At 47.2% G+C, this 21,929-nt stretch overlaps 1 protein-coding gene across 1 annotated transcript; it reads left to right on the top strand.

The window, feature by feature from the left end:
* The first annotated feature begins 5,946 nt into the window (after nucleotides 1-5,946).
* LOC118795846 (DNA-binding protein RFX2-like) lies at nucleotides 5,947-20,345 on the top strand. The gene is made up of 17 exons (XM_036554593.1): nucleotides 5,947-6,051; nucleotides 7,681-7,773; nucleotides 9,111-9,193; nucleotides 10,059-10,314; nucleotides 11,691-11,765; nucleotides 12,900-13,081; nucleotides 13,236-13,355; nucleotides 13,928-14,049; nucleotides 14,667-14,785; nucleotides 16,742-16,854; nucleotides 17,259-17,410; nucleotides 17,702-17,799; nucleotides 17,911-18,060; nucleotides 18,552-18,760; nucleotides 19,443-19,596; nucleotides 19,741-19,783; nucleotides 20,164-20,345. Exons 1-17 carry the CDS (start codon nucleotides 5,947-5,949, stop codon nucleotides 20,286-20,288), a joined length of 2,199 nt encoding a protein of 732 aa, XP_036410486.1. The 3' UTR covers nucleotides 20,289-20,345.
* Nucleotides 20,346-21,929: the final 1,584 nt, after the last annotated feature.

Genomic DNA, 21,929 nt, shown 5'->3' with positions numbered 1-21,929 from the left:
AGGGGGTGACATTGCCTTTATCGGACTCCCTCTCCAGCTCTCCTCTCAGCCCCAAAAAGTCCTCAGGTTCTTTTGGCGAACCGAAGCAAGCGGTTGTTTCCCAGCCCATATGCGCCGAGATTTTCCAATCTGTTCTTAATGCGCTTTTTTTGACTGCTCTTTCGCTGAACCCGTCCCCGCTGTCTGAGCCGGCGTCTCTGTGGGCGGGGGGAGGAGGGCGTGAACACGGCCACCCTCGATTTGCAGCGCGGGGGCATCCGTAAGCCATAACAACGTGCGCACATTTCCTCTCCCGTTGGGCGTCATTAACTCTGGAGGTTAACTCAATCCAGCCCCGCTCGCGGTTCGGGCTGCTGCCGGAGGGGCAGGTTCAGGAAGTGACTTCCGTGCCGTGGGATGATTGATTGCCTCGATGCTTCGCAGATGTGACCCTCCTGAGTATATCTGGCAGCACGCACGTACATGCCTGCAAATTGCTGTAACCTGTTCTTCACAGAAAGCAGATTTGGAGGATGTAAGGGCATACTTTCAGCCAATCAGTCTCTCTCGTAAGTTTTATGTTTGTCATTCCACTGTGAGAATGTCTCATTTTTCGCCTTGGAGAAACAGAATGCTACCGAAAGAGGAAGGCTCTCTTGCTCTCTCTGACTCTTTCCCTCTGTTTAACCAGTGAGATCCTGGCATCTATAAAGGCACTCAGAAATGTCAGTGAGGAAGCTCCAACCCCCTACAGCATGGGCTTCCAGTAAAAGAAAAATTAGGAGACATGTTGCCACAGTGAAGCATTTAAAATGGATAGCTAATTGGACCTATGCACAGGTATGTAGGTAAAGAAAGTAGCCCGTATGATGTTTGCTTGGCTAAGTCATAAATGTTTAGTATACTGAGCCAGTGACCCTCCATGGGTTTACAGGGAGGATTAGGCCTATGGTGTTCACATACAGCTAGGAGCATATGCAGTGACAGCCTACTTCCAGTGACTGGGTGCAGTTACTATTTTAAAAGACGTATTTTTAACAACAATATTCCGTTGTAGTCAATGTTGTTTTAAATTGTTGCTAGGCAACTTTCTCTCTGTATTGAATCATCCTGCTGGGTTATAATTCCATCACATGGCTTATTGATTTCCACTATGGACCAACCAATAGACCTGCCCAATAATAGCTTGCATTGTACGAATCAATTGTGGACTCAGTACGAAAATTGGAGCTCTCATAAACGGGTTGTTGCTTGTGATCATTGTTTTGGCGGCCATTTTTGGCACTTGGTTTCATTTTGCAGATGTGTGTGCGGAGCTTTTGAGACAGTACTGTCACTTATGTCAAGCACTTGGGGGGAACCTTCTGTGCCAGCTTCCCAGAGGTGACTCCCATTAGTTTATCAGTGGTGTTTTTTACCATTGAGGTCAGAAAGGAGTGAAACCACAGCTGGTCTGAGCAAAGCCTGAAATCCAGACCTTTGCTGCCAGATGATAGAAAAATAATAAAATGTATCTTACACTCTAATGCCTGAAACTCAAGAAAGGAATTCCTTGATTTCATTTTCTTTGGTCACGTTTTGTCATGTGTTCACATGAAGATGAGGATTTGTAGAGGGGTTGAGAGGATGAAAGTGAAGTTTGATGGGCCACCACCAGCTTCGCGCACAAAGCAGTCATTGAAGTCTTTTGAACTGTTTTGCAGTTTTTTTGGCTTCCATTACAGCTGCTGCCTGGGTTAGTTAAACTGAAGTGTCTCTTTGCTCTGGCTTCATCATGTCATCACTCCCCTTACTCATATTAATGTTGTGACTCATCGATTTGGTTGTCAACTAAACAGCTTGCATGGAGAAAAAAAAAAAAAAACAGAAACAACTCCACCAGTTCATCCACTGGTTTATAGTATTGTTATAACAAGTGACTGATGTGTTATGGAGTTACAACAAGGGTACAGGCTTGTGTCAAACAGCTCCCAAGTGCTTATGTGTCAGTTTTTCAATAGTAAGTGACCACTATCAATCTCCTGATGTTCTTGACTTTGTCATTAGAGAGGACTGCATTGCCTGTACTCTTTTTTCCAAGCACGACTTTAACATGAGACGTGCACTCTATGCTATACTGAGTATTGTGAAGATGGTTAATAACATTGTGCTTGCCACCACTTGGGGTAATTCGTTGCTATCATTGCTGATTGGTTGGTATATAGGAGAGAAATGCAAGTGCAAATACTGCCACAAGCAACAGGTACTGGCCCAATGGCTGAATTCCGCTCTGGAACAAACAAAGCTCATTACTCATTTGGATGGTGTAGAGGCAGAACCCTAGAAATGATTGCAGAGGTGGTGGGGGGTGGGGTGAGGCAGTTGTCTATAGCAACGATCTTTTGCTCTTCAGCGCTGTTGATCAGCGCAGCTCTCAGCGGCAGGGCTCAGGATCTCCCTTCAGCAAACCTCTTAGTTCCACCCCACTTCCCCCTCCGGCCTTGCCATCTGCTGACCTGGGAGCCGCTTTAATTGAATTAGGAATTAAGATAATGCGACCGGCCTGGACAGTGGAAGTCTTTGACTTTGATCTTATCTTAATTTGTCCTGTCTGTTCATGCTCAGTAGCTACGAGCCGCCTTGCAAAATCTGTGAGAAATGACGGCCTTCTTACCTGTGAGAAAGAACAGAGTGGGATTTTTGACCTCAGTTTCAATAACGCCCAAGGATACTGAGTTATTATCTTAAAATTGAAGTTGAAGAGAACAAAAGAAAGAGATTAGCAGCCTTCTCTGTCAAGTAATTCTGTGAATAAATTCAGAAGAATTGTTTTTTCATTTTAATTTTCACTGAGCTTCGAGAGGAAGTTGAAGAGGAAACTGTCTGTCCTCTCTTCAAGGTGCATGCGTTACCTTCCCACTCATGAAACACAAAAAGCTTTTATTAGATTGTTATTTTTGGACAGGGCTGGTGTTGGGCAGGTTTGGAGACGTTCCCATTGCTTTCCTGATTAGTTTAACATGACTTTGTTTCCCCAGTTAAGCTTTGTGGAAAAGGGGAATGGTGCATTCTGACCTCAGGCAGCAAGGTGATTTAAAAATGGTCAAACAAAAAAGCCTGTTAAATCTCTGCTCTCTGTGGCTTGGGAATGACTCAACGGTCCCCCCACCCCCCAGTCTGAAATTAATAGCTTACATATTTATTTCGGGTTTCTAGTTAATGTGAGATATTTGGGATCAGTAGGAGGGATGGCATTGTTGAGTTTGGGAAGTAGTCTGTTGGTTGCCTAGCAACAGGCTGCTGAAACCGGGAGTGGACGGTGTTGCCCCTGGCAACCTTCGTTACTCAGCAAACAACACGGGCCAGTGCAAACAAGGGCCAAGACCGCGGGCTCCTGTTTTTAATTGAACATCTGTATGTGTTTTTCTATAGGTAAAAGCTGTTTAAGTGAGATCTGTCATTGGCGGATGTGCTTAAATCCTGTCTGGGCTGCCACGCCAACCCGCAGGTATAGATTTATATTCCTGGGTGAATTGCCGCGGAAGCTTTAAACAGTCAAGCTTCCCCTCCTGTTTTTTTTTTTTTTGCCTCTCCTTTGAAATCACAGGTGACTTTTAAGCGAAAAGGAAATTGGTCAATAGCCACTCGGCACCCCTTTCTGGCAGCACAATGGCCTTAATTACACATTTTCAACTGCTTTGCGTTTGGGTTGTTTTTTGTGAAACTGGGAGACAAGGGCATGGAGGGGGGAGAGGGCTTTGAAGGGCAGCTTTGTTCAGAGATGATTGTAATAGCGGTGTAGTGGTGACCCCCACTGTGTCCACCCTTTGTGTCACTGGCAGCAGCTGCAGGGAGACTTGGTGTGGCTTTGAACCGTTTACTGTGGCCTGTTTAGTGCACTGCTGCTCAAACCCGGTTCAGCTCATTTGCTCTCAAATTTAGGCTGATTCTTGGCTACAAAACAACGTTGATTGGCGTTCTCCATCTTCTTCATGCCTGTCTATCTGTGTGTGATGAAGGCGCTGCTCTCTTCCTTTGGGAGTAATAACTCCACAGAGGAGAATGGTGGTGTTGTTGAGCCTGCATCCATAACTAATGAAATCAATCAATTGGAAGACCTGAAAGGTCAGGGCAACAGTTGAAGCGCTGTAGAGACTTCCAAAAGATTGCTATCCTCTGCATGTTGTTGGTGTGCTCTAGGGCCGCAGTGGGGTTTAGGAGGTGCCAGGGAATGAGCCAGAAGGACGCACCTCTGCTGACTCTAGTACAATGGAGAGGGTCTCTGAGGGCCCTCTGGGGTGCCCGTGCCCCTTGCAGTTCAGGTCATACGCGGATGCCTGCCTTGCAACACTGTCTACACTGCTCCTAAACTCAAGGCACTTGCCAGCACTGGGCCCATTACTGATGATGGGAAAGGGTTTCAGAATCACTGCAGGTGCTGCGCTTTGTGTCCCAAACAATCACAGCAGGGTTACTTCACATTAGCGAAGCTGCTTCATGGAATTTACTTCCCAGGACCCCATTTTAACTCATTTGCAGGTCAGGCTCTTTGGGGCGGCACTTAAATTGTAAGCGACTGAGTTACCTCAGTAGGTTATATTGAGGATGAGGTTGTCAGCCCACTTGCCTCTTTGTTTCTGCCAGTTGCTCAGGCTTGGACATGTTCACTGGCGGCAGCAGCATCTGTTTGCCATGCTGAGAGGTACATGTGTTATTCACGCTGACCCCCTCCTGCTCTTACAGCCTGTGAGCGATGAGCAAAACTGTAGGAGAACACGTCCGAGTCACCTTGTTCATTAAGGCTCGTTTACTGGGCTTTCCCAGGCGTCCTTTATTATTCTCTCTCTCTCTCCCTCTCCATCTCTTACACTGTTTCTCTCTGCTTTATGCTCTCTCCCTATGTTTTATACTTAGTCTCACCCCAGCCTCCCTTTTTTCTCACTCCCTCTTTCCCCTTCCTCCTTCTCCTGTTCTGTCTTTCACTCCCTCTCTCTCCTTATTCCTTCTTGTGTTCTCTCACTCTCTGTCTGCCATTTTTCTACGCAAGTTACTTGGCTGAGCTCTAAATAGAAAAGTGAGAAGGGAGCAGGGGGTTAGTGGTGGTTGTGGTTTGGGGGTGGTGGGCGCAGGGGTGGTTGCCATGGATTCCTCTCCATAGCAACCAGTAAACATTTTCAAAGCTTTGGGGAATTTCCTCATATCAGCTGGATTACGGGAGCCCCTGAGGAACAGCTCTCATTCAAAAGGAACACTGCAAATTACAAGGGCCGTGGGGAGGGAGGGGCCCTGCTGTTGTTTCAGAGTCCTCAAAATGGCAGGGGGGATTTCTTTATTTCACTTGCACTCTCCTTCTCCTCCATCCCCCAGCCCGCTCCCCCCCCACCCCACTACACACACACACACTCACTCACTCTATCTCTCCCTCTATCTCTTTTTCTCTTTGATTTTGCTTAACTGAGGTGCTGGGTTCCTACAATGAGTCCTGTAGTCATAAATCCAGTGTGGAATTAACACAGTTGTAATTTTCCATGGGTCTTATGAACACGCTTCATGAATTCAGTGCTTCTTGCATTCACTTCTGCTTCAGGAAAGCATGGGAAGACCTTTTGTCTGACTGAGCAGCACACGTTCGGAGCCCTCTTTGAGTGCAGAAACTTTTAACCTTTTGTCCTGTTCAGCCAAATCCTGCTTGTCTTGTTTCTGGGTTGCTGTGTCTGTCTGTTTCTCACTGCGTCGCTCTCTGTCTGTGTCTGTTTCACTTTCAGGAAATCTAACCAAACCTACTCCCTGCTTGCTCACATACGCTAGATTGGTTAGTTTCAAAATTTAAGATTCATAGGTTTTATAGAGTATGAAGTAACTGAGGGAGAGTTTTAAAATTGACGGGGAAAATGAAAGATCCCTGGGTCCAGGTGGATCGGTAAAATTGATTAGATAAATGTCTGTAATATCTATAAGCTTGTTGCTCTCTCTCCCCCAGACTCCAGCATGCAGACTTCAGATGAAGGGTCTGACTCGGTGTCCAGTGTGGTGCTGCACACATCTACCTCCATCCAGGCCCCTGTGGTCCAACCTGTCCCCGCTTCTCAGCAGGTACACCCCCCCCCTCTCCTCAGACAACCCCCCCCCAGGATGTGAAGCAAAAATATATTCTGGCCTCTTCAGCACACCAGGCAGCGGCTACAGCACCAGCGAAAAGTTTGGACACCCCTACTCATAGAAGGGTTTTTCACTATTTTACACATTTTAGAATAATAGTAAAGACAACAACAAAACTATGAAATAACACAAATGGAATTAGGCAGTGACCAAAAAAGTGTTAAACAAATCAGAACTAAAGTATTTCTAAAGAAATACTTCAATACTAAAGAGAGAATTTCATACATATGCATCAACCTCACTTTACATATTTTTCTAAGAAAAAAAAATCAAGCATTTAAGCATAAGTCTTTAGATCAAAATGTTTTTGTTTGCATTGTTTCTATTATGTCAATCAGATCTGTACAAACGTTTGACTGTTACTGTATGTCCAAGATGCTATGGCACCAACCTCGAATGAGATTCTCTCTTTGATTAAAGACAAAAATAAATAATGCTCAAAGATGTATTAGCAGATTCATGTCTGAATTTACAGTGTGACCCCTCCATCACTGATGGCCCCGTGCTGGGACATGTTGAGTTGAATGCTGCGGGTAGTGCTGGTTCACTGCAAGGCAGGATCCATTTTAATGGATGCGGGTTTGTAAACGGTTCCAAAAATGTGTTTTTTATATTAATGTGTTTGGCTGGCGCGCCGTGTTTGCCTTGACAATGGAACATACATGCAAAGCGCTGACCCCCCTCACCGCATCTCTGAGATGACATTAATCTTCCACTCATTACTCAGGATAAGATGAAAACCGATCCCCTTAATAACGTCTGTCTGATGTAGAGGATGCGCAGCTGCCCAACCCCTGCTGACCCCCAGGAGGAGTGGAGAGCGCCGGATAAACAGACCTGTGCTCCCTTTCTGCCTGTGTGCTGTAGTGTGGATTTCAGTAGAACGGCTTGGTTTGTGTGTCTCCACTGTTGGGTGATCCTGTTGATCCACAACTTTCCTGGTTGTGTTTCACAGGGGCTGAGGCCATGGGTGGAGCTGCTTTTGCATTTTTTTACAGCGTTACTCGAAAAACAATTAAAGAATAGGTGGAAAGGGAAATAGAAAATTTGAGACGTTCTGTTGTTAATGGATGCTGCTTTCCCCTAAGTGAAAGCACACAGAGCTCCTTAAAGGCTAGCTGCGTTCGCAGAGGTGGCGGGGCCAGCTATTCTTCTAGTGCACTGCATTGTCTGCCGGCAGTCACAGTGCTGTTGATCGAGGGATGGTGTGCTTTATCACACAAAAACGTCACCTTTGATCTTGATAATCACCAAAAAAGGAACCTTGAAATACATCTCAGGTTTGATATATTTCATTTTAGCCTAAGATTTTAGTTTCTTAAGTAGTTACATAAATATGGTACTACTTTAAACCGAGGACTGTGTCAGTAAGTTTGTCTTAGCCCAATGGTAAGGGACACGCTTTAAAATCTGAGCCCAGCTTTAAAAGACCTCTGTACTGTGGTTGCTACCCATGCTGTTTTGGGGCACCACATTTCCCTCCCTCTGCTCTTACTGCAAGGCGAGTGGTGCCACTATGCGAGCGAGCGGTTTGGCTTACGGAGCTCCACCCTCTCTCCGCAGAGAGTGCTGCTTCAGGCCGCAGGCTCCGGCCAGAAGGGGGAGCAGGTTCAGCAGAAGCTGTCAGTACCCAGAATGCAGCAGGTCCCGCAGCAGGTACGGAGCGTACCCGCCCTCTGTCTCCCGAGGCATTGCACACGTCAGAGTCCTAAACACAAACAGCTCTGCTTCAGAGAAGCCACACGCGCACAGCTCTGTCAAGGCAGGCCCGGCGCTGGGAGAAAATACACAGGGGTACACCTGCAATCCACGGTGGTCTACTGTGTAGACATTGGAATATAAGGAGACAACTGAGGGTGCACTGTGGTCCGTTTGGGGGTGCTCCCCCATAGCACCGGGCCTGTGTCAAGGGGAAACCGTCTGCCCCCCACCCACTGGTCTCTCTGTCCCTGACGTAAAACTGATAGCACCCAAACAAAGCCAGAGGACACCTTTTTTGTAGGCTCTTCCTTTGACAATTTGTGTTTGCTGCTGTTATCTGGAACTGATACAGAAGTACTTGATGTTATTTGTAACTGCACTGAGTTTCATCCTTAACTCTGAGGAACTAAAATATGCAAGTGTTGCAGAACAGTATGGGTTTGACAGACATGAACAGATTTGTTAGACTTGAAACATTTATTCTTGTCTTGAAGTTGCAAAGACAAAGGGCATTATGGTTAAACTGATTCAAAGTTTGTCGTCCATTGTAGCATGATTTAAATTACTCCTACTAACAAAATCTCGTCATGCTTTTAAGCAGTTACCTGGACGTAGCTGTTTGTGGTGGCACTACTGCCACCTACTGTCTACACTGTGCAAACTTCCAAACTGTAAAACCTTAGGCCATGTTCACATATTGAATTGGCTGCCTCAGGATACTGGAGTTAACGTCCAGGTGTAACTTTTTACCTTGTTGTGTTTATTATCAAACCCCAGTTTGACTTGATTGTGGTCTGTGGGTTGTATGTGATGCATCATCTTCATATGGAATTGAACACCTCACATGCACAATTGATGATAAATTTCATATTGTATGGATTAATATACCCAAATGACATGAAGACTTGACCTGTGCAATGCCTGCTCTAAACCAATCACTTGGTAAAGGGGAAAAGACATGGTCAGGAAGGTGTGCGCATACAATGCTACTGTTGTCACAGGTATTCTCACATATGTGAGAGAGTGTATATATAGTCAGTGTTACGGGCGTACACTGAAATGATTTGTGTCAAGCTTGCTTTTAAGGCCAGTTTTAAAGTGAAAGATTACCGATCATTTTGCGAGAAGAATAAACAGTGGCCTGTGGATTGAACATTCATTTGCAGTGCTGAATAAATGTACTCCCAGGAGGTTGTGCCTGCTTGTAAAGGCCCTGATACATTCCCATTACCTGACATCTGCTCCAGGTGTTGCTCTAATTAATTTCTTCCTTTGTCTCTGGCTCTCTGTAGGTCCAGCATGTGGTCCAGCATGTGTACCCATCCCAGGCCCAGTATGTAGAAGGAGGGGAGGCCGTCTACACCAACGGGACCATGTAAGAGCCTGCCTTCTCCTATCCACTGTCTGTGGTACCCATGGAGGGTGTTTTCACACATGTGTAGGCAGGAAGTAACACAGGGCAACACGTCTGTGTTACACACATGTGTAGCGTTACTCTTTGCGTAGCAGACGCTCATCCAGACCAGATTGCACAGCACATGATTTTTTACGTGTTATTTATTGATTTAGCTGGGTATTTAGTGCGGCAATTTTTTTTTATTTTACCATTTTCATCTCAATGCCTGCTATGTTCAGTCAATAATGTAGCAAGCACCATAATCCTGTCTTACCTTACTTACTTTATTGTAAACAGTAAACACACATATGTATTATGTGACACGAGAGACTGCGTTTTTGTAGCTGATTAGTCACTAATTAAAAGTTAATTAAAATGGTCTGCGTGGCCGCAGAGAGATAATGTGGATCAAATTGTGGGTGGATTGAATTAATGAGCAAATGCTTATTAAGTGGTGATGCTCATTGTGTTTGCGTGGGTAGATGTATTTTATCATTGCTAAATGAAAGCTGTATATACACAGTATTCTCTGTCCAGAGCTGTCTGATAATCACTTTGAAATGCCACTGCTTCAGTCTTAAAAGGAGTAGAGTAGACCTTATGAATAGAATAACCGTTAATGGGATGATAAAAGCGATGGCCATCGCTTTTTCCACAAAGCTGCATGGCTTTCTGTGAAGTCCTCTAATGCAGAGCCGTAATTTTTGGTAATTAAATTATATTTGCTACTTTAAGTTTTGCTGTGATTGAATTCAGGCACTTACTGTAGTTAACAGGGTTAATTTCCATGCCAGTCAGTGGAGAAGCACGGAGTAACCAGCTCTTGTTCCTGCTTCCCTCACAGCCGCACAGCCTACTCTTACAACCCCGAGGCCCAGCTGTACGGGCAGGCTGGCGGGGGGGCCTACTTCGACACGCAGGCCGGGGGAGGTCAGGTGACCACGGTGGTGTCACCGGCCAGCGTCCCCTCCCACGGCATGGTGGGCATCTCCATGGACGGCGGGGGCAGCCAGATCATCTCCGATGGCGGCAGCTATCTCATTCACGGGGGCGGCATGGACAGCAGCCGGCACCACACCTCCCGCGCCTCCTCTGCAATGGTATGGCCCAGCACCTCCCCTCCCCTGATTCACACTTTGGTGAAGAGGACTGTTGAGGGAGGCCCTCTTTTTACTTCTGGGTGGTGGGGATCAGATTGTGGACTGGGAATGTGTTTCGCTGTTACAGTAATTTGCGTGTAAGAAATAGAAAGCAAGTATATATTATGCTAATAGTCTTGTAGTTCTTGAAGTCTTGACGCTACTGGTTCTTAATGGCTTCAAGCCAAAACCTTACAGGCTAAGTACATTTAAATTTGGCCAGTTGGAGCACTGAATTCCATTCAGCCATCTTAAACGGCTGAGTAGAACTTGGCTCTTTGACCAGAATAGAGTGCTGGTGATGTGTTTAATGGCCAGTTAAATGGGAATGTCCCATTCACTTAGGTCACTCCTCTCAGGCAGCCTTGCTTCTGACTGGTGCGCAGCAGAGGTGACCGATAAAAGTCTCCCCAGGACAGTTGTGCCACCCCTGTACCACCGGTGTTGCATAGTGATGGCGGACTTCGGTGCACAGAAATAGCAGGACGTGCGGGACAGTGCTGTAAATAATTCAGTGCTGTCGAGTGTAATCAGTTTTCACAGGCACTTGAGCGTTCCATGAACCAGAGCAGAACCTGGGGCTCATTAAGAGTTTGGCCACAGGCCTCAGGAGCTTTTTAAAGGCCTGGCAAGAGGCCCGATATCTCTTCAGATTGGCCACTGCACTGCACAGCTTTGTCTGCAGCTCTGGTTTTTCTTCTGATTGGCCACTGGGCTGCACATCTTTGTCTGCAGTTTGTTTTTTTTTTCCTACTGATTGGGTCACTCTGCTGCGCATCTTTGTCCACAGTGCTGGTTATACTTCAGACTGGCCACTGCGCTGCAAGTTGAACAATTTATAACACAGAATTTGAACTATGGTGACACAGAAAGTTTTGTCTGCATACTTTTTCACAGTTTTGTTTGGTGTGTATTGCCCTAATTAACCAAAAGAGATTTAGTCGTTGAGAGGTTTTCTAGGCTAGAGGGGTGGAATTCCACATGCAATGGTCTCAGATAGACATTATGAATAACGGGGGAGAAAAAATGGGAAATTGCCAAGTCACTCCTATTCCACTGAGCAAAGTGTGACCTGTGTGTGTGTTTGTAATGCACATTTGCATACATTATATGTGTGAGACCAGGAGTGACCTCGGCACACAGCTTAACCCCAGTGCTCCTGGCATTTGCATGCCTTTTGTCAGCCAGTGAATGAATTCCTCCACCATACTGGGCGGAGTGGAAATGGAGACGTCTGGCTGCGTCTTATTTTCCTTTCTCTTTTGTTTTTGTTTTCCCTCGTTCCTTTTTTTTCTCTTTCTCCCCCCTGTTTGGCATGCTTCTTTTTTCCCTCTTAACTTGAAATGGTGATTGAAAACCTCCAAATGTCTGAAGGGACTGCAGCTCACAAAAGCGGTCTGCTCAGCAGCCATGTAAGTTAACCAGGAGCTAAAGAGGGGGAGAAGGAGCAGGAGGGAGAGCCCCGCCTGGCTCTGCCAGCCTTCAACCTGTAGCTGATGCTGACGGGTCGGTGCTTTAGCGAGCTGCGCCGTCTCGCCTAGTGCATGGCTGTCAGTCCACAGCCGATTACCCGAGGCTGCGTGGTGACACAACGCTTACGCTCATATCCGCCGTGCCACTGGTCACAGAGGCTCCCGTTAAGGTTGCCACGGTCGCTTTTTTCAACGAAGCTGTGCATGCATTCAATCTCTTTGACTGGTGCTGTAAGTGTAAATAAATGATTTTAGTAGATCATTGGCAATGCCAAATGAGGCTGAAATCTGCAGCAGCATCTCAGCTGCCTGCCAGCTGACATTTGAATCTCCCGTACATTTCTTTTAGCTTTTAACCCAGGATAACCTTTTGAGAATCCTCATGTTGCCAACAGCCCAAGTGAGACCATTCTTGAATTTCTGTGCTCTCTATCAGACAAGCCTTGTAACGGACATGAGAAAAATATCAATGCTCACTGCCAAGGAAGATTGAGTGAAACAGATTTGTGACACTCACCCCACAGATGGAAGTGAATTCTCAGTGTCGATGCAGCGTTGGTTGCCTGGAGTGCAGTGCACGCTGGGATCTTTTTCTCTCTCGCTATGTTCTCCTCATCCTCTCCTCATCCCTCGAGATTGAGATTTTTTGCTGGCTCTAATCACTGTGCATATGCATGCACATGTATGCTTATGAGTGTGTATGTGCATATGGGAGCATCTGTCCAACAACATATGTGTGTATGTGTGTGTGCACATGTACCTGTATGGTTTCTTGTGTACAAGAGTGTATGTATGAGAAAGCGTGTGGGCATATGTTATTCAGTGTTTATGTATGTGTATGAGAGCGTTTATGTGCTCTCAGGGGTCAATTTTCAAGTGTTTTCGTATGTCAGCATAAGTGTGTGTAGTTGGAGGGCTCTGTTTCTAAGTGTGCACGTGTGTACAGAGTGAGTGAGAGTGTGTGTGTGCGTGTGCGGTTGAAGGGCTTCATTTCTGAGCTCCTAGCCAGGCCTCTGTGACCCCAGCCGCTCGTAGCTGACCCCTGCCTGCTGTGTGTGTGCGTGCTGTGCTCAGCTGCAGTGGCTGCTGGATAACTACGAGACGGCGGAGGGCGTGAGCCTGCCCCGCAGCTCCCTGTACTACCACTACCTGCGGCACTGCCAGGAGCAGAAGCTGGACCCGGTCAACGCCGCCTCCTTTGGCAAGCTCATCCGCTCCGTCTTCATGGGCCTGAGGACGCGCCGGCTGGGCACCAGGTTTGACCCCCCGTGGACCAGCACTGCTGTGTTTTACGAGTCCCGGGTTTCTGCTAGTTTCTGGCCGTGTGCTTTCGGTGGGCCTTGCTCAAACTCATCTGGCACCTGTGAGGCGGGGGGACAGACTGACCGACCTCTCCTCTCTGTCTCTCAGGGGAAACTCCAAGTACCACTACTACGGCATCCGACTGAAACCAGACTCGCCTCTCAACCGGCTTCAGGAGGACTCCCAGTACATGGCCATGAGACAGCAGTTTGTGCACCAGAAGCAGAGGTAAGCACCCTCTTTTAACTCAATATACTTTATACTCACAGTCATCATTTATTCAACCTGAGCAACCAAGGACATTAGAAGAGAAGCAGTTCTCATTTTTGATCCAGAACAAGAGGGTCATTTACTTAGCAAACACTCTCATCCAGGGCAATGTGTACAGCTTATATTTTACATACTGTCTGTTTACACAACTGGACATGACTGATTTGGGCCAGATACCTTGCTTAAGGATACAAAAGTAGTGTCCTGTCTGTGATTTGAACACAAAGTCTCTGATTACAAGTGCAGTTGCTTGACTGCTACACCATACTTCAGTTTGGGCTGTCTGTGAGATTTAGTGAAGGCCCTTATACCCAGAGGGGGTGCTCTTACAGGAGTGCAGAGTCAAAAACAGGGATGACTCGGAGAACAGACAAATTAAGCAGCACTGTGTTATACTGAACCTTGTTGTGTGTGTGTTATTGCCAACAGTAGGGTCCCGCCTCTTGATTTTCCCTCACTCTCTTTGACATTTGTGTCCATTCTAGTCCACCTGTGTGACCCCCGCCCCTCTCCTTTCCCCCTGTCCGCAGGTACAAGCCGCTGCAGAAGACTGACGGCTCGGGGGATGTGCTGTCGGGAGGCTCCCATCACCCCACCGGCATGGCCGAGCAGGCGGGGTCCTCTCAGAGTCAGCAGCACCAGCAGTACATCGGTGAGAGCCCAGCCACTACGAGAAGCAGGGCCACTCTACAGCAAGGCAGTGCCCAGAGTGGAAAATCAGCATTTCATTCATTACATTACATTATTGCCATTTAGCAGGTGCTCTTATCCAGAGCGACTTACGTATGTCACCTGTTCTCCATTTATACGGCTGGATATTTACTGAGGCAATTGTGGGTTAAGTACCTCGCCCAAGGGTACAGCGGCAGTGCCCCGGTGTGGAATGGAACCAGCAACCTTTGTTGTTACAAGCCCTGCTCCTTACCACTACGCACCACTCATTACCGGCCTATCCCCATTTCCATTCATTCCATTCTAATGCTCATTCTGTATGTGGTGCCATATACTGTTTTATTCATTCAACATTACCTTGCGTGAAGTGTGACAGTGAGCATGATAGTGATGATAATAAGTAAAAAGACAGTTTATTGATTTGGAGAATGTTAACCAAGCTTTAGGCACCTGCACCATCTTGTGTCCTTTCTCTCTGATGGCCAGAACACACCTAACAGAGACGGAGTCTTCGAGCTGAGAAGAGTCTGTCGGTTTTCTAGGTGTGCGTCTGTGTGTATGTGTGTGTGTGTAACGTGGCTCTCTGTTCGCTGGCAGATGTGTCGCACGTCCTGCCCCCGTTCCCATCCCCAGATCTGGGCTCCCACCCCCTGCCGGACTCTGTCACCCCCGGTGACCTGAGGAAGCTGCAGGAGCTGTACAGGGACCACTGTGAGGTACGGTCACCTGTCGCAGCACTCAACTGCGACTGCGCATTGATTACTGAGGAGGTTTGCGCTGCACAGAGAAGCTGAAGATAAGCTGGTTTCTGTGCTTTTTCAGAGCTTCCCCAGAGGGCTGAGACAGATAAGGGCTCTGTGCCCTAATCATTGCTCACAGTGACTGAGCACTTTTTTTAACTTGCATGTAACTGGTATTTAAAACACAGAACGTGTCCCCCCTGCTGCTTCCTGGCTCCATGTCGCTGTAGCGTCACCACTGCTTTCAGGCCATGCCAGCAGGCTCTCCAGCTGGTCTCTGTGTTAGCGTGCTGTGTCTCTCTTCCACAGTATGGCCTTAGTTGTCATTCATTTACAGTCATATTCATATTCGCTTAATTTAACCAATGGCTCAAAAGATGAATCTCTTACAGAGTGGACTGCCGTTTGCTTTCACTCTGCATCTCATTACACAACATGGTATATTGCTTCTGTGGTCACGTATCACATTACTTATTTGCTTAGTGTACACTTTTATGAACTGTAGTCAGAGGTCATACACTTGCTTAAAAGCTGGCAGATTTTCCATGTCCAGTGTTTGAGCCGTTGCCGACGGTGACTGTAAACACAGTCACCATGGTGACGACAGTACAGAAACAGAAAAGTACCGTGTAGTTTAAGGGAAACCTGTATGCTGCTGTAACTGGATCTTGGGTGCCTGTCCTGGCAGATGAGAATCTATGCCTGGTGCAGATCACGGTTAATGGAGACAGGCCACCAGAGCTCTCTAAGCACATGCTCATCTCTGCAACTAGTGGGTGGCTACTCTCCAGCCTTTCAGTTCTGTGGCTCATGCCCAAGGGTATAAGAGCAGTGCCCCAGCAGGGAATCGAACCAGCAATCTTTCGATCACGAGCCCTGCCCCTTACCACTATGCTACACAGAGCCACTTGTCTCTATGTTAAATAGATGCAGTAATCTAATCATCTGTGTCCATAATGACACCATCAGTGAGCCTGAAGATATAGTGATGTATGGATCTGTGACCTACTCTGAACTGAAGCTTTGAAAGAGCAGTGTGGTGTGCGAGAGACCTGAGCCCTGCCTGAGATATGGGCTGAAGATGCTATGATCAAGGTGTTGGCATCACCTAATTAAAATGGAGGTTTTTGTGGGGCAGGGCTCTGCATTTGAGGTGTGAGGAGACTACATCATAATGACAGCAGTAAAGTTAAACTAAGATTTTGGTCAAGCTCATGAACAGTGCAGTGAGAATTCACACCTTTGGGTTAATGCATCCCAGCACACTACTGTCCTACTGTCTCGCTCCTAAAGTTAAAACTTTGAGACTTATGTAACTTTGGTTACTATGGCATGCAGTGTCCGGTCCTGTTTTGTGTGTGTGTGTGCGCGCGTGTGCACGGGCTGTTAGACACTTGCTGGTGGTCTTTGTGTTTGCAGCGTGAAAGGGTTTGTCCCATAAAAGCGGCTCATATTTGCGTATCCCAGCTATTGGGCCTCATGCTGCTGGGTGTTGTATTTGTCAGGGCACCGTTAGTGACGTGGGCTGTCATTTGCACCGTGCTCTCTAAGTGAGGGGTCAGACACACACACACACTGAGGGATCACAGGGAAGGCGACTGTGTGCTTAGCATGGAAAGTAGTCTGACATGTGGGCGTTAAAAGAGAGCTATCGCTCACTGTGAAGACAAGTTATATGAGAGAGAAAGATAAGACAAAGCAATCTGAGTGGGTAAATTAATAAATCTTCCACCAGGGAATCTGATAGATGTATATGTGCAGTATATGCTTACAACATAGATTGCCTGTATTTTCTAATGGCTACTTCACACTGCTTTTTGTATGAAAATGAATGTTTACAGAATTTTGTTACAATAGGAACAGTAACTGAGGCTAACTGTGTGTGTGTGTGTGTGTGTGTGTGTGTGTGCGGGCTGCCTGATCTTATCTCAGGCCACTCTGGATGTGGTGATGAACCTCCAATTCCAATACATCGAGGAGCTGTGGCAGACCTTCTGGTATTCACCAGCGCCATCTAGTGAGGGAGCCGCCACTCTACCAGGCAGGTCAGTCACTGATGAGCTTCTCTTAGCTCCCTATTCAACTCCAATTCCAAGACAAAAATAGACAAATAGTGGACACACTGCATGAAAGGGATTTGTTTTACAAAGTAAAAAATAGAGAACATGCTGTACACTTAAATTAAAACTCAAATAGCTTTAATAACGTGTTACCGGTTCAATTCCTTTGCGGTAGTCGCAAGGATAATTGTCTTAGAAAATGGACAAACAGTAGTTCACTCCCACATTCACCCTTGAAAACTATTAATTCTGCGTGGAAATGGTGGAAATAGCGTTCATGTCCCCTGCAGTGTTGTGTAGTGTGTGTGTGTGTGTGTGTGTGTGTGTGTGTGTGTGTGTGTGTGTGAGAGACTGAGCGGAGAGCTCAGTGTGTCTGTGTGTCCCTGCAGCGACGGGGACGCAGAGGGGACCCTGTCCCGGGAGGAGCTGGTGGCCCTGTGCAGGTGCGAGCCGGTGAAACAGTGGATGAGGAGCTGTGATCACATCCTGTACCAGGCGCTGGTGGAGATTCTCATCCCCGACGTGCTTCGCCCCGTCCCCAGTCAGTCCTGCTCCTGCTTCCCCACTCGCCTGTTTCTCCTCTTCGCTCTCGCTTTCTCTCATCCGCTCCAGCAGTCTCATTCTTATCAGCCCTCCTTCCACATTCTTTTGTGGGTTTTGTGCTTTTATTCCTCTTATTCCACCGGTGTAATTGTTGCCTTTTCTCTCATGTTTATATGCTTGCTTTGTCATCTACAATTTCTGATGTTATGCATGCTTCTGGACACTGTCTCACATCCATGGTCTTGTTCTCATCCTTGCTTATCCCTGTCTCTTTTCCCCACTTCTCCAGGCACTCTCACACAAGCCATCCGCAACTTTGCCAAGAGTCTAGAGGGCTGGCTGACTTCAGCCATGAGCGGCTTCCCCCAGGAGATCGTTCGCACCAAGGTACTGTGTCCAGGCCTTGTTCGCTGGCCGCTCATCTGTGGCCAAAGTGTCCTCGAATGTGGAGCTGTGTTGAGCGTGCAGCGTGCTCACCCCTCTCCACTTGTGTTGCAGGTTGCCGTGGTGAGCGCGTTTGCGCAGACCCTGCGCAGATACACGTCCCTGAACCACCTGGCGCAGGCGGCCCGTGCAGTGCTGCAGAACACCTCGCAGATCAATCAGATGCTGAGTGACCTCAACCGCGTGGACTTCACCAACGTGCAGGTACCACCGTCACCACACCTCTCATAATCACCAGAAAAACAAGGAAGTGTGTGTGTGTCTTCTCAGTTATGTGTGTGTTGAAGTTTCTACATTGCCTTCTTTTAGTGCTGTATGTGTGTGCGCAGTGTATGCTACTGTGTGTGTGTTTGTTTTTACCTCTTACTGCTGTGTGTGTGTGTGTGTGTATGTGTGTATTTTTTTTACAGGTAGTGTTGCGATATGTTTTGGATTCTGTGTTCTAGTGACTGATGTATGGTAGTACACTTCGCTTCTAGTCAGGCTGCAATGGGCTTGAATAGCACTGTGCTCACACTCACTATTTTGACACTGTTGCTCGTTCAACTTGAATGGATGCATTTATATTCTATTGTGCTGGAAGTCGCTCTGGATAAGAGCGTCTGCTGAATGAATCTAATGTAATGTAAGTTAGTGAAATGTAATGTGTCCTCACTGCAGTCTGTATGTGTGTGTGTGTGTGCATTGTGGTGCAGGAGCAGGCGTCCTGGGTGTGCCAGTGCAGCGAGTCGGTGGTGCAGCGGCTGGAGCAGGACTTCAAGCTGACGCTGCAGCGGCAGAGCTCCCTGGACCAGTGGGCGCTCTGGCTGGACGGCGTGGTCAGCCAGGTGCTGAAGCCCCACGAGGGCAGCCCCAGCTTCCCCAAGGCCGCGCGCCAGTTCCTGCTCAAGTGGTCCTTCTACAGGTACATTACATCACATTACGTTCCTTTAGCAGACGCTCTTATCCAGCGACCTCCAGCACAACAGAACAGAAGTGTATCCATTCACGTTAAATGAGCAGCGGCCTAGGTAGGCCATGTAGTTGAGCTGTGCTTCAGATCATAGCTCCAAACAGGGGTCCTTGTAATGTCAGGATACAAAGGACAGCCTTCAGTTAGACACCAGTGTAAGGTGCTGTTCGAGACAGTCAGCAGTGCGATACAGGGGCACAGAGGTGCCTAGTCCAACCTGTGTGGCTGTGGCTGCTTTAGTCTTCTCCCTCCGAAGTACACATACTGCTCCCTATATCTAGACTTATTGCAATGTGTCCAACACTTGCACAGCTAATAAAAATAACCATTAGGGTTGCTTTCAGTCCCTATAACAGGGGCGGGTGGGAGACGATGATGCAGCTTTCTATGTACTCACACCCTCTGGCTCTGAACCTCAGCTGTCAGCCTCCCTTACAGACATCTCATGGTACTCTGCCAAGTGATTGCCGCCCAGCTGGCCCCCTGACTGTAATTACAGAGCAGTGTTTTTAAACCCCCTCAGGGGCAGTTCAGTGCAGTCTGACATTTTTACAGTGTAGGAAGGTGCCGCATGGCGATGCGCTGAGTGAAAGCCCTTGACTCTGGCCCCTCCTCCTCCTCCTTCTCCTCACAGCTCCATGGTGATCCGGGATCTGACCCTGCGCAGCGCTGCCAGCTTTGGCTCCTTCCATCTCATCCGGCTGCTTTACGACGAGTACATGTTCTATCTGGTGGAGCACCGCGTCGCCCAGGCGACCGGCGAGACACCCATCGCCGTCATGGGAGAGGTGAGATGCTAGGGCCGATGCTGGTTCTGTGAAGCTGGTCGCTGATTGGTAGTCATGTGTGATGTTAGCGTAGCACACAGGAAGTAGGGCCTGTTTGGTAGATGGTTTGGTCTGATGCTCAATGATGTTCTCTCTCTTCCACAGTTCAGTGACCTCAGCTCCATGATGCCAATGCTCATAGATAAAGGTAGGGTCCTGCCATGCCACAACCCCACATTCCCTCTCCACAATGAATCTTACCCCCAGTTATAGATTAATTTTGATACAGTACAGTCACACTTTAATGGGGAATGCAGCTCTTATTGTGATGTACATTAGTGTGTGTACATGGCTTCACTTAGTTTCCACAGTTTAACGTGTGGTTCCACAAGTTAACATGTGGTAGGGCTTGAATAGTGTTATGCTCACACTCACTGGTTAGGAGTGTTGTTAGCCTGGTTTGACACTGTTGCTCATTCATCTTAAATGGATACACTTCTGTTCTTTTGTGCTGGAAGTCCCTACAGATAAGAGCGTCTGCTAAATGAATATAATGTCATGTAATGCAACGTGTGGCCACTCTCACAGATACGTCTCACTTCTCGGGCGACATCAGTGACATGGGCCGTGACGGAGAAGTGTCCAGGCTCCCCAGTGAGCCGGTGGTCAAGAGGGAGCGAATCGAGATCAACCACACACTGCAGGAGATCTGAGGCCAGGATCATAGGCTGAGCTGTATGTGTGTGTGCGCAGGATCTACGGCGCCTGCTGCCTACAGGACAATGGATCCTCTTCAGGTTGGGCCCCCCCGCCAGCTTCTACTCACAAAGGGGATTCAGATTCCTGAGTCTGGAGAGTACAGCAAAGGCTCCATTCTCAGTTCCCTTCCCCTACTGCAGTTCAGACTGGCAGTGAGAGAATGGACTTTGTAAAGCACTGAAGTTCTGCTATGTAACATTTGAGTGGCATTTCACTATCTGAGCTATAGTGTTACTCCAGTGCCTTAGATGAGGGCTTGTAATCATAGCACGCCTCCCTCAGATGTGCCTCTTTGTGTCAACCACGTATGAATGTATGGTTTCAGAAACCTCCACTTTCAAAGCACCTTGAAGCCCTACCAGCAGGTGGTGTAAACGGTTCATTTGGTGCCTCAGTTCCCAGCTTCACGCAGTAACGCCAACCCTGTCACATTCAGCCCTTGTAGGGCATTTTCCACACACACAAAACCCTTTGTAGTGGACTGAAAGGAATCCGTCTGGATTTCACTTACACCTCCCTTAAAGGCTATGCACTCTGACCCTTTAGAGTATGGCCATTCCTGGGGCATGTGTGAACGCTGTTGCCTCACACTGCCCGTCCTGCTAAGAGGGGTATATAGTGTATCCCTCAATGCTGTTTCTACCCTTTCCCGTTCGAGGGCGTCCCTTCACGCACAGTACTTTGCTCTGTCATTCCGCTCCGTCACCTCTCAGACACAGCTATTCGCCTGTGCTTTCATGCTTTCTGTGTGCAGTGCATGGCACTGAAGCCTCTTCAGGGGCTACAGCAGCAGGGCCTGTTTTTCATCTTTGTTCTCAAATCTGATGAACCATCAAAGCCCTAGACTTCCTCCCACTTTCAAAAAAAAAAACCCATTTTATTAGTTTGTGGCTGTTAAGGGAGCTGGAAAACCATGAGGTTCATTTTAAAATCTCCTTTATTGTAAGTGAAGCTGAACCTCCGATGCTACAAAACCTACAAGGCCTGCAATAGCCTTTGTTCTAAATTTATTTCACATGATCTATGTAGCGGTTGTTGTAAGCGTAAATTGATTTATAAAAACCAAACTCTTAAACATTTTATTTGTGTCTTGAGCTATTGTAGAAGAAATCTATTTGTATCCATCTGTGGCCTTCTGTTCCACACATTTGATGTGCCTGCAGTACCCGTGAGGCTATGCTGAGGGTCAGTGACTTGAACTTGGTTCAAGATTTTCCATTTGGAGATGCTCCCAGCTTTTTGTACGCCTTCATTCTGATTCCTGACATAACCTTTTATATCTAAAAACTCCCTTGGTGTGCACATTCTAATTTAATCTTTTTTTTTCTCTTGTTCTATGCACTCCAAAATGGCCTTTCTGTTTTTAGAGTTGCGAGCTGTGAGAATTCTCTGGCTTGTCCTTTATAGCTTGGGTTTGTCACAGTAGGGGACATAATTTCTTCTTGTAATTGAATGCTTTTTTGTAATGTTGTTTAGACCTGGGTTGAGGAGGTTCTTTTTGTATTGGTCTAGTTCTGGATCTTATTCCAGCTGTGTTGAACTTGTAATGATAAAAACCTGTTCTTGACCACACTATCTAGCCTGAAGACCAGAAA

The sequence above is a fragment of the Megalops cyprinoides genome, chromosome 20 (genome assembly GCF_013368585.1).
Source record: "Megalops cyprinoides isolate fMegCyp1 chromosome 20, fMegCyp1.pri, whole genome shotgun sequence".
Lineage (NCBI taxonomy): Eukaryota > Metazoa > Chordata > Actinopteri > Elopiformes > Megalopidae > Megalops > Megalops cyprinoides.
The sequence above is the reverse complement of the archived record's forward strand: the minus strand, read 5'-3'. Positions and strand labels throughout refer to the sequence as shown.